Consider the following 12,407-nt stretch of genomic DNA (forward strand, 5'->3'; position numbering starts at 1 on the left):
TATGCATATAACGCACCTAGCATACTTTACACACGAACACAATTTATCGAGAGGTTTTTTTTTGTTATTTTTACTTACTTATTTTAATATTTATTAAATAACCAAACACAATTTGTAAAAAAAACTGTACATTTTGTTGTGTATACGTTAATTACGATCATAATTTTACGTTTTCAACTTTCAATTAAACATGCGGGATGCGGGTTTTGTAATGTTGTATTTTACAATTCTGTATATTTTAAAAAATCGACCAATTGCTTGTACATACTGTATAGGTGTAATTGTTCAGTTCACAATTCACAACTGTCCTATTTTTTTGCTATTATCACAACACCTTTCATTATACATACTTCATTTTGTTTTGTTTTTTTCATTTCAACAAAACCGTGCACAAAAACGCTTCCTTCAGTACGCTTTTTCTACTAGAAAATGTCTAACTTATTTTCACTTTACAATCGATAGTACTTTTATTAATCTAACACATTTTCAATATTTCGAACTCTTTTTGGTCCATTTACAATTTTTTTATTGTTTACATCTTTAATTTTAATTACTAGCTATTTTGCTAGTACACAACCGTACCCTTTCGCTACCGTACTAATTGTAATACTTTTGCTCCCCTATGTGCCGCACGTCCGCAGCCAACTACGACGCAACGTTCCGTGTCAACCGTTACCAAGCCGACCCTGGGTAATGCGGAGGCGGAGAAAGAAATCGAGTACGAAAACTATGACGATGAGTACGACGATGAGGAGGAAGAGGGAGTTGTGGAAATTACCACCATCAGTGCACAGAGTGTTCCACGGGCATCGGTCACTACGACCACGACTGAGCAAACCGCACCATCGTCTACTGAGGTAAGGAAATATTCATTCTTTCGCAAAACATAGGCTCACTAGTTAGCGAAAAGACAGTTGCTTTACTACTAGAGCGTCCACAGTTGAATCCCTCGTAGATCAAAATCTACATTACGTGTTCGAGTTCGGAATTTTGGAATCTCAAACGCGTAATACCGGATTTTTTAATGTTTTATTCAGTCGCAGCTTCTAACGCCTTGACATGTTTTCCAAGTAGTGAATGTTCTAGTCCTCCGACTAGATGGACATTTCCTCTAGATGGGACTTAGATTCTAAGCCAAATCAGCATTTTTTTTTTATTTAATTCCATTATGACGGCCGAGGGCCGTACGATCAACATACATTTATTTGCTGATATCTTGCTGATTTACAGTCTAAGGTCTTGGACCCTTCTTAATAGAAAGCTTCTACTCTGTAAGAGCGATTGAGTACAATATTGTCTACCTTATCAGTGCATGTAAAATGATAAGGCGGATTGAAGGAAATGTTTCCTGAGAAGTTCACCTCCGAAGTATGGAGCACATTATTCAGCTTCAAATTGACCAGGAGTTAGTCAAGCCCATCATTCTGACTTGTTTAATACGCTTGCAATTAATTCGTTAGTCGTTAGATTTTTAAGTCTGTTCGCATATTGTTTTAGACTTTCGTATGTTTTAGGTTGTTTAGTAATATATAATAATACTGAAGCGAACGAACGAATGATTCCTGGATTTTCTGGAATAATAATTCCTGGATCGCAACTTTTATTTTCGAGAACTGGCAACCATAACCTATTTTCAAATTATTTTTTTAGATAGTCGATGATCGTTGATATTAATCTGCTTCTGTATTTGTTTTCTTTCTTCTCCACTTCTCCAGCCAAGTACTACACCAACAACGGTAGCATTAACCACCACAACGACTTCAACAACCACAACCACCACCACAACTACAACGGAGGCACCAACAACAACGCCTTCGACAACCACCACCACGACGACCACAACCGAGACTCCGATGACGACCTCCACGATGCTAACGACGGAGTTGGACGAACCGACCAATCTACCACCGACTATCCGGAACCGTATTCCCAAGCAAGCCATTCCCGCGGGCAAGGTGTTCCGCTATCCGGTCTCGCTGGAAACGTTCTACGACAACGAGGACGGTAACAATCTACGACTAGAACTGCTAGATGCCCGAGATCAACCGCTCAAACCTAACTCTTGGATCCAGTTCAACGAAGACACGAAAGAGATCTATGGGCTGTAAGTGTTGGATATTGAAATTTCTTCAATGATGGTTAGAACTCAGACCGTTTCTTATTTTTGTTCACAGTCCCCTGGAAAAAGATGTATCCCGATGGTCGTACAAGCTGCGTGCTACCGACTCGGGCAACCTGACCGTCACGGAAAAGGTTGACCTACAGGTACAACAGCACAAATCGCACCGCAGCCTAAACCACGAGATCAGTCTCGCGTTACGTCTAAATCGAAAATTCGCCAGCAATGTCGACTGGCACATCGAGACGGCACGGGGCATCGCTGTCGTGCTGGGTGATGTAACGCCTTCGAACATTATTGTGCGGGACATTCGTAACAGCATCCAGGACCCGAGCTTGGCCACGTTTGTGTACACAAACGAGACGCTACCGAAGGATCGCTGCCCGGAAGAGAAATTGGATGAGCTGGTAGCACTACTCACCGAACAAGCGCTCAATGATGCACTCAACCCGGACATCACGGTCAAGTCGGTACAGGGTCAACAGATTGCGCAGTGCACCAAGCCCACCATTCCGAAGGCGAAACCGACGCAAAGCATCTCGCGCAACTTTGCACCCCAAACACGCAACCAAGTCGATCAGGTGAACGCCACCGTAGGACATCTGCTCGTTTTCAAAGTGCCGGCGGTAAGTTGGGGGTGTAGATGAGAGAACTGGTTAAGGGAAAGCTGGACCAGATTAACGAATCCATTCCGACTTCATCTCGGAGTTATCAATGTTTACGAGCATTCATTCGACCATTCGATGGCAAGATAAATTTAACTCTGCATCCCGCGGTTTACTATGAGCTTGAGTTAGCCTATCTCTTATCATTCATTTTATCATGATCCAATGTTAAGGGTTGGTCTGGAGTTGAGAGTTGATTTAGAGTTCAAAATAGTTCTGGAGCTCGAAGTTGATCTGAATTCCAGTCCAAAGATTTTCAGAAACGGATTACTGGTTCCATACGAGGACCCAGGTCTTTATACACATCATCAGAGAGAACGTATTTTAGAGTAAAATCACTACCGGCAACGAATAGTGTATGATTCTTCGTTTGTTTTACATTTTCACAGGACACCTTCTACGATCCAGAAGATGGTAGCGACCTGAAAATGAAGCTCCTAACGACGGAACGGCACGCACTTGATTCCTACCACTGGCTACAGTTTGACTCGAAGAACCAAGAATTTTATGGTGTCCCAAGAAACACTGACATCGGCCGTAAGGAATATCTTCTGGTGAGTTGTCACTCTAACTTTCGCAAGCACAAGAAGTAACGGTAACTAATAATATCCCGCTTGCAGATGGCCGAAGATCGCGAAGGTTTGACTGCGACTGATGCACTGGTGGTGGTGGTCAATTCACACCACAAACGTGACTATAGCGTTCTTTTTGAGCTGACGCTCGACATTACCCAGGAGCAGTTCATAACGGCACAGGTACAGCGACGCTTTATTGAGCGCTTGGCCCAAGTTTTCGGTGACGCTTCCACGCACTACATCAAGGTGCACACCATCCGACCCATCCATCACACCGGTCAGGTGCAAGTTTCCTTCTTCAACACGACACTGAACCGACAGCAACCGAGATGCCCCCAGGAGGAGATTGAAGCGTTGCGCAACATCCTACTCCACCAGGACAGCACAATCCGGGCGAAGGTGCGTGAGATTCTTGGGCAAGAGTTTAGCCTGCAGAATGTGAGCCTGGTGCCGCTGGATAACTGCCACGGGTTTGACACACCGCACCACGCAACGAGTGAACCGGAGAAGGCGGCCCCGAAACCGATCTCAAAGGATGACTACTTGCTCACGTTCGTGCTACCGTCGGTTATCATCATGGTGATGCTGCTGATCGCGGCCATCATTGCCTGCATCCTGTACAAGCGTCGGCTCACCGGCAAAATGGAACTCGGTAAGTACGGCGATCGTTTCACCATCCCCTTTGCGGCACTAACCACAAGCGCACCGTCCCACCCGGAAGAACTAATCTTGATGAGTAATGGCAGAATATATCAATTTCAAACCTATCGCCTCCTCCTCGTCCAATCCACAAGGTACCGACGAAGAGCGAAAATCGTTCCGCTCGAAGGGCATCCCGGTAATCTTCCAGGACGAGCTGGACGAGAAGCCAGAGATCGGTAACAAATCGCCAGTAATACTGAAGGATGAAAAGCCACCGCTACTGCCACCTTCTTACAGCAGCACCAACAATGACGGTGAGTGTTCTCTCTCTCTTCCTCTAATGTAGTTTAATATTAACTAATTGCTCTCTTCCGCAAGGTGAAAATGAAGATGTGGACGAGTACGTACCTCCCCAACCGGTCATTGTTGGTGGTCGCGAGTCGCGCGGCAAATCACCGGTCACACCTTCCTACCGGCGGCCACCACCGTACGTGTCACCATAGGCCAGGCGTCCTCCCCGCAACGGTGACAGCAATTAGTTGGGCATCTCGTTTCCACTATGTTCCGCTTAATTTTAACTTACCTCTTCTGACACGTTTTATGTTTTATCAACTTTCTGACTATCTCACTTCGATTTACCATTTACCAAACACCAAAAAACAAAAACACCGACACAAAAGTAATTACAATCATCTCGTGACGGATGTGGGAAGATGTGAGTAGTACACACACATCGACTAGGGGCAGTTAAGGGTAGCATACGATGTTCGAGCATATGAATATGATAAGAGATCGAGTAGAGTTGTCTTAATAACCATGAAAGCAGGTGGGTGATACAAGACGAAATTAAAACAAAAGAGCATAAACGATTTTCGTTAGGGATCTATAACGATGCGATGTACTAAGACTACTACCAGCTCTCGTTTGAAGTAGTTGTATTATTAGTACAGAAAATGTAGGTTTTTTTTGTGTGATTGTGTCAGTAAACTTGCAATAGCACAAGGTTTTGTTGTTCAATACCTTGTTTTTTTTTTTGGTCTATTGGTTTGCTAATTTACCATGGTGTACCTTTCGCAAAAGGACACTCATCTCCGACCAACTCAAACCCTTTTGCAACATGTTTGCTTTCGCCTAACAGTTCCCCACACTGGAAAACGGGCGTTTGAATGAGAATAAGAACGAAAAACTAAACTCTACTCAAGTTTACACGCGTACACCGCGGATGTTGGCGTGCGAAGAATAGAAGAAGACGAGCGAAAGAAACAGGTAAACCATAAGGGAAACGCAGGGATTATGTGGTGTGACGAGAGCGAAGCAAAACCGTTTGATAATCGTAAATAGTCCCTCGGCTGATTGACGATGGAGGGGGGGAAAGGGAATGATAGTTTGTAAGCAAATGTAACAAAACAAACAAATGGAATCAATTTATAGTCATTTACAGAGAGCGTTTCAGTAGTAAAGCTTAGGTACGTGTAGTAGTGTTAAAATGTTGGCTTAAGTTCGTGTAAGCCCGTCCGTTTTAGCAACACTCGTGTTTTTTTTCCTTTTTCGTTGCATACAGCAGCCCACGTTCAGGTGGGACATCCCGATAGTGATAGTGCATGGATCCTTTTTTCTTTCTTTGGTTATGGGTGTTGCAAACCGGCACACGTATCCGTTCCGAGGAAAGGGGGGCGATCAATCCTTTTTATTTTCCGAAAAGGGTTCGATTCCCCCCGCCTGAAACAGCATTTCATCTTTGAGCTTGATCTGCGACGGAAATTGGATTGGAATTCTTGATTGTATGCTAGCGTTTATCTGTGGTTCCTTTATCACTACCTTTCAAGAATATAAGCAAACATTAACGACGGTCCCTTTGCAGTGCTGCACCGGACTGCTAACGCACAATCATTCACGACAGGGTTTGGGGCATAGCAAAAGCTGTTGTTGTTGGTGCAAAGACTGGCGTTCACAAAACAAAGAGATAAACCACAAACATACGACCATCATGCATGCATGCACCGAAGCAACACCATCCCGTAAGGACACAAATTGTAATGAGCTTAAAATCGGGATTTGATCAGTCCCTTCGAACTCTGGATGTTGTTGAATGCAATACTGCCCAAAAATTAATAAATCCGCTACATAAGCATATGTTGCCGTTTTGCCGCAATGCAGCATTGTACTCGCCAGGCGTCTCTGATTAATCGCTCCGTTGCCATAAATGCTTAACACTTTAAGAGATTTCCAACCACTAGCATGGGCCATAGCCGTTAACGACGCAGAGCCACACGAATGGATGCATGATCTCAACGCTTTTGGATGTGAGGCCAGGTTCATAACAGTCTACATACTAGCTAGTGTATCCACGATCAGCTGCAGAGACGATCCATTATGTTATGTCAACAAGTCGACCGCTTGAAACGCTTTCCTTTCACAGTGCGCTCCAACACTCCAATTGATAGACCAGTAACCGTGAGATAGAAGGAAACAGTAAACCTCTGCCGGAAGATAACCGAACGTATAATTTTCACTGCGGTATCAAACCGATCTATATACAAAAACTCTATCCCCTTTTTAGAAGCCGACTTTTTGATAAGCACTCCTTTCCGCAATTTACACTTGCGACGCGTGCAAGTCACGCGCATGTCAGTCAGTTTTGTTTTTTGACTATCAAACCAGACAAACAAAGTGGCCGACCTGGTAAATCACACTAATATGCCTAGTTCAATTTAACCGGAATGTAAAGTAATACACCCTCCCCCCGTTCGATAGTGTACTCAGAGAGAGATCATAAGGATATCATTATCATCACGCGTTCGCCCATATGCATTCGCGCACCGGACACACACAGACACACCATGTTATAGCAAAATTTACACCCCTAGCTAAACTGCAAAAGGAAAATTAAATTAACAAGTGTTACAAAAAGCAAGTGTCACCATAGTGACGAATGGGGCGGCAGAAGAAAATAAAACTTCAGAACTAAATTGACTGACAGGTTTGAAAAAAAACGGCAGTAGGCTGGTGGCCAGAGAAGCAGCACAAGAAAGAAAGCAAAGAACGTTAGCAAAACAAAGGGCCACTGTGGAAAACCGAACGAAGCTAGTGCACGGGAAAACCCAACCGCAGATTGCAGGCACTTCAACCGGGATCGTATGCGTGAAGACGTAAAGCGCCATAAAATGATAGCAAGAAGCATGTGAGTGATGTGAAAAAAAGAAATAGAAAAAACCTAGTTTAAGGGGATACGAACGTAAGCAGGGGCGAAAAGAAGAAAATTAAGTACTATACATAAAAGTATATATATATATATACAATTAAAACTATATTTAATTGAATGCATTACGCGCACCGGGAGCGAAGGGACGAAGTCTTTAAGTTGGTGCCGTGTGTTACACCACACAACACACCCATCCACCCAGCTCGCCCACACAACACACACCTACAAGAGAGACGTGTATAGAGGAGGTCTACTACTCCTGCTATGGGGAGTGGGAACCGAAAAACATAGACACACACACATTGCGACACTTAATTCTAAATTCGACGTTTGACCGAGATGCGACGGGTTTAGAGAAATGCAAAGAGATAAAACAGCGAGTTAAGAAGCTACGAGCGAAGAGAGAAGGAAAAACCGATAACCAAAATGTACATTTTTTAATAAAAACAAAACTTACTAAAAAGCGATCGATGCGATATATTTTTAATTGAACATGGTTCGCTATATATTTTAGAAAACAAACGGATAACGAGACAAGACAAAAACCGTATCACCTGGTAAGGTGGAGCTTTTACTACGCGGTTAGTCTTTGGATGTATAAATAAAACAGTGCCACACCTAAGCCGATTGGATTGAGTTGGCCAAATTTTGCAGATACGGGATCGTAACCTCGACGTTTGGACTGGGCTGTAAGTATACCTGACCCGGCAGACTTGTGTTGCAAAGGGCAAGCACAGTAACATTTGCCAGCTGTTCCGGGGACAGCGCATGCAGCAGGTAAATGTTTTCGTCATCCACACTGCGCACAATTCCTGTGAAGGATAAAATGCACAACGGGTTTTCAATACAGTCAGTTCCCTCTTCCTTTTACGCTCCCACATTCACAAACAACAAACTTACCCACGCCGCTGCAGTTGTACTGGCCCTTTTCATCCTTTGCGCAAAGATACACCAATGTGGCATTCAGTGTGCGCAACAACATCTCTTGCGATGGGCGATGTTCATCGCGTGTGATTAAAATTTGCAGATCATTTACGCGAGCCCTGCCCCAGACGAACGAAGAGAAAAGAACGATCATTTACTATGACATTAGAGAAACACCGAAAAGTAGATAACATATAGCGATACTTACACGTATGGTTTAACGTCGGCAAACGTTTCGGCCGCATCGTCCAAAATCTTTACCAGCTCCGCCATGATCGCGATAGTGCGCCGTTTCGGCGGGAAGAACGACAATTTGCTCGGCTCGTAGCTGACCTCAAACGAGTGGAAATTGTAGTGGACAGGATTCGGTTGCACCTTAACCTCGTCGTACAAGATATTAAACTTAAACTCATTCACCAGTTCAGCCTTTAGCTCGTTGGCGTAATTTTGCGTTTTGGCAAATGATGCTAGTTTTTTCGACTCCTTCGTAAACGTCAACTGTACGACGTCCGTTGGTTGTACGAGTCGTACAATCGCGGTTGTTAACTCCTCGCCGAACCCCACCACATACCCCATCGTATTAACGATCCATGGTATGCCGCTTAGATCGGGATGCTCGGCGCAGTACTGCACGAGCGAGCGCACATTCTGTACGTACAGCAACGGCGATGAGACCACATTTAAACTCCCAAACAGATGGCATTTGTGCGGCTGCACAGTCGCGAAACATCCCACACCGAGAATCGGTTCCCGCACGACGCTTGCGCTTATCGTTTCCGGTAAAAAGAGCAACGGCTGGCCAATATCTAGATCGACGAGCAGGATACGCCCGAAATGTTTGATGTGCTTGTTGATTAAATACTGGCAGAGTGTGGATTTGCCCGAACCCTTGCCACCAACCACCATCAAACGGCTATCTGGTTTCAGCTCGATCGCGTCCCAGGCCGGATTTGCTTGAAACAGTGGAACGTTCTTCACTGTCGGTGGAAACAGTGCTATCTCTAGTAAGATTTCCGTCGTACTGTAGGGCGCCATTTGGTCCACGGTAAGCGAGGTCGGAAACAGCTGCATGTCTGGTAGCAGCTTACATACCAACGGCACCGTATCGCTCGCATTGAACGTGTCCGCCCGCAGCAACACAAGCACACTGTTGACCGGATCAAACTGCTTCATTAACTCGTTGATATCGGACGCGATGAAGTGTGGTTTGAGCTTTCGGCAGATATTATGCAAAACACCTTTGCTGTACGTGTCCGGACTTGGTACGGGGGTAATATTGATGGCATTGTACCCCTCGGACGCATACACCGTCCTTTTTTCGGCCGTATCCAGTGTGTAGCCCCACATTTCAATTTTCCCGCACAGTATCTGTACAGACAGGTGGCCACAGATGTAGATCGGAGCTTTCAGTACGGCGAGTGCCATTCGTAAGTCCACCGCGTTGTAAAATCTATATTCCGCATTCTTCGGGGTATTCTCGGGTAGGGATTTGAGAATTGAACTGGAATCTTCACCTTCCGACTCATCAAGCTCTTCATTCCCTTCCTCGACCTTTTCTGCTTGCTTTGCTTCGATGGGGTTTTCCACCTCTGCCGAACCATTTGCGGTATTATATTCAATTTCAATTATCTGCCCACGTGTGCAGGATGGATCAAACTGAACTGTTTCGTCGGGCAAATCGTGCAAAACGGCTGAACCCTGCGGTATATGAACGGTATCATCGTGCTTGGTTTGTTCGTAATCTTCATCGCTGTCACTGTTGTAAACTTCCTGTCCGGACATGTACTTTCGGAAGTCATCATCAGAACTGAAATCATCGGCTTCCTCATCGCAACTGTCGCTTTCGTACGATGACATGTTGTAATCAGATGAATGGTCGTCCTCTTCTGCGTCGTCATAATCGCTGTCATACGAACTCGACTCGAACGAAATATCACCTTCATTATGTTCAGCACCCGAAGAGTCGTCAATACTCGAATCGCATTCGTCCGAGTCAAAACCGTCGATCGGACAATCATTTCTCCTGTAGGCTAAAGCTAGCGCTTTGGGGCTTGCTGTAAAGCTTGAGCCTTGTTTATGGCCAATTTTATTACCGTTCACCGGTTTAGCGCTCCCCTTTTCCGCTGTATTACCCTCCGTGCTGGGATGGCACTCACCGGTCTCAACAACCCATCCTGATTGGTTGGTTTTTGGTCGCCTCGCTGGTGATACGTTTGTTCCATTTCCTGTACGCTCGGTAACAAACTGTGCACCACGCTTTTTGGCGCGGTTGTTTGTGGCAGCGGCTGTTTTGGGAAATGCAACGGAGTTTGATTAGGTTTTGCTGAGTGCGATGACAGTCCCGTGGGGACCACCAGCGAACTTTCTCGTATGACGCCACCAACGAGTGTCCGCTCGGAACGAAATTTTTCAATACTTACTGCTGCTTGTCAGCAAAACGGAAGGCATCGCGTTAGAACTGGCTTGTTCCTTACCTGTTTGGATACATTTCTTTTGCCCATTCGCCGAAGTCAGGTTTTCCTTAAGTGACTTCTTTTTCCCCATTTTGCCGCCAGACAATCTGCAAATGTACATGAGAGAAACTCTCGATTATTTCCGTCGAACAGTTTCACCGGTATACGAAGCGGTAGAATAGCAAAGATTGAATGTAGGTGTTGCCAGCATCCCCTCAGCCACAAACCTTTAAACTTCCGTTCCAATTCTATCGGTAAGAAACAAATTTGAACAAGGATACAAAAACTATTGTATGAACGCCACAAATACTGAACTTTTTCATCCGGAAACTCGGAACGTTTTGCTTGCAATACAGCGTGTTGTTCAACGTAAATTAACCTGCGCGTGCCGGTTGTTTGACATTTCTCAGCATGTGTCAAATTGGTACATTCTGTCAATTCGCCGAATGCCGACAGTTCTGTTTTTGCGCCGTTTCGCAAAGAAATAACTGCAGCCAAAATATTGATTGGAGTATCCGTGAAATATCAATTGGAAAATCTGTAAAGTTAATTTAGTTCACGTTCACCCTGGATGCAACGCATTGAAACAAAAAACAAAACATCCGACATGTTTGAACTGTCGACAAAATTTCACACCGCAATTGAACGTTCCTCTGTGCAGCATGGCGGGATTTTGGAAAAATTCTATCGGCATCCTTCCTTCAATTCGTTGTCACAATCTAGTCGTGCTCGTGTGAATCGCTGTGAATTTTCATTTGCCTGTAAACAACAGCATACTGTACAATGGAAAGTTAGGATTAATTTACTGAATAGCCGATTGTTCACAGCATGAATCCGTTTCAGCATTCCAAACATGAATGAGGAACTGAGATTGGCGCCGCTCATTTATATCATCTCTTGGAACAATTGTAGTGCTGCACGTTCTTTAACTATGCAGACTGTGGTTGGTTCGGAAGTAACGTGCCGAAGGCATGGCAACTTTCGACGATATTTTGAAACACACGGTAAGTTACCCAGAAGGCTAACATGCCCGGTGGTATTATTCGCAAAGAAAATGAATTACACTAAGATTTGTTGCTGCTGTTGATAGTTGTGATGAGATCAATTCAATGTCAATCAGTAACTTGTATTATAAAATATATGTAACATCATTCAACGCACAGCTTTGCGATTACCTTGTATAATGGTTATTCGGCAATACGTCTAGGTATGTTTAGCTTATACGTGGATTTAGTGCTAACTCAACTGCTTTGCACGACTTGCTTGCTATGTAATTTATATTCTTTTCTTTTACTACAGGTACCATGTACTTATGAAAAATTCGTTACACTCATGATGTCCGGTCATTGATGGAAAACTCGTGGTCATCAAAACGGTAATTCAATTTCTCTACACAATTTTATTCTCAGATATACGGATGAGGTACGTGAATACGAAAGCTTCGTTTATCTTTTAAGTGATTTGTTAGAAACATCAGATGAAGAGTGCTCCTCGGAATCGGAGCGGAGAGTGTACGATTTGTTTAATGAACCCCTTTAAATTCTCCACTTCGCAACCTATTTACTATACAGTTTTTTTTGCTTTTTCGACAACACAAAGAAATTTATTCAAAACTTCAAAAACTTAATGTAAGTTCAAAACAACTTAATGTTCGCAAATAACCTGAAACTCAAATAAGCGAATCCTATCCTCATTTTAGTCGAAGAGCTTTACACGATTTAATATTCATTCCAACATATTGTCGTAAACGAAAGCGTTTGTAAGTCTTGCGGGTATGAGAGTCAGGTTATTCTTGCAAAACTTTTTGTTCAAATATTCAAACATAAT

General features: G+C 44.0%; 2 protein-coding genes across 3 annotated transcripts in view; one reads left to right on the forward strand and one right to left on the reverse strand.

Moving 5' to 3' along the window:
* LOC128301435 (uncharacterized) overlaps positions 1-7,664 on the forward strand; it is a 28,879-nt gene extending 21,215 nt beyond the window's left edge. Inside the window, exons 9-15 of the mRNA XM_053037913.1 lie at positions 642-857; positions 1,716-2,104; positions 2,175-2,745; positions 3,174-3,338; positions 3,405-4,011; positions 4,106-4,315; positions 4,380-7,664. Coding sequence (XP_052893873.1) covers positions 642-857; positions 1,716-2,104; positions 2,175-2,745; positions 3,174-3,338; positions 3,405-4,011; positions 4,106-4,315; positions 4,380-4,504 — 2,283 coding nt within the window. The 3' untranslated portion in view covers positions 4,505-7,664. The remainder of the gene's footprint in view (positions 1-641; positions 858-1,715; positions 2,105-2,174; positions 2,746-3,173; positions 3,339-3,404; positions 4,012-4,105; positions 4,316-4,379) is intronic.
* LOC128301436 (polynucleotide 5'-hydroxyl-kinase NOL9) lies at positions 7,663-10,945 on the reverse strand. 2 transcript variants are annotated; one of them, XM_053037915.1, is made up of 5 exons: positions 10,808-10,945; positions 10,602-10,687; positions 8,336-10,412; positions 8,104-8,246; positions 7,663-8,015 (listed from the first exon to the last, which is right to left on the reverse strand). In XM_053037915.1, exons 2-5 carry the CDS (start codon positions 10,669-10,671, stop codon positions 7,822-7,824), a joined length of 2,484 nt encoding a protein of 827 aa, XP_052893875.1. In that variant the 5' UTR covers positions 10,672-10,687; positions 10,808-10,945; the 3' UTR covers positions 7,663-7,821. The 2 variants fall into 2 exon arrangements, with proteins under 2 accessions (XP_052893875.1, XP_052893874.1); XM_053037914.1 differs by having other exon boundaries at positions 10,548-10,687.
* Positions 10,946-12,407: the final 1,462 nt, after the last annotated feature.

The sequence above is a fragment of the Anopheles moucheti genome, chromosome 3 (genome assembly GCF_943734755.1).
Source record: "Anopheles moucheti chromosome 3, idAnoMoucSN_F20_07, whole genome shotgun sequence".
Taxonomy (NCBI): domain Eukaryota; kingdom Metazoa; phylum Arthropoda; class Insecta; order Diptera; family Culicidae; genus Anopheles; species Anopheles moucheti.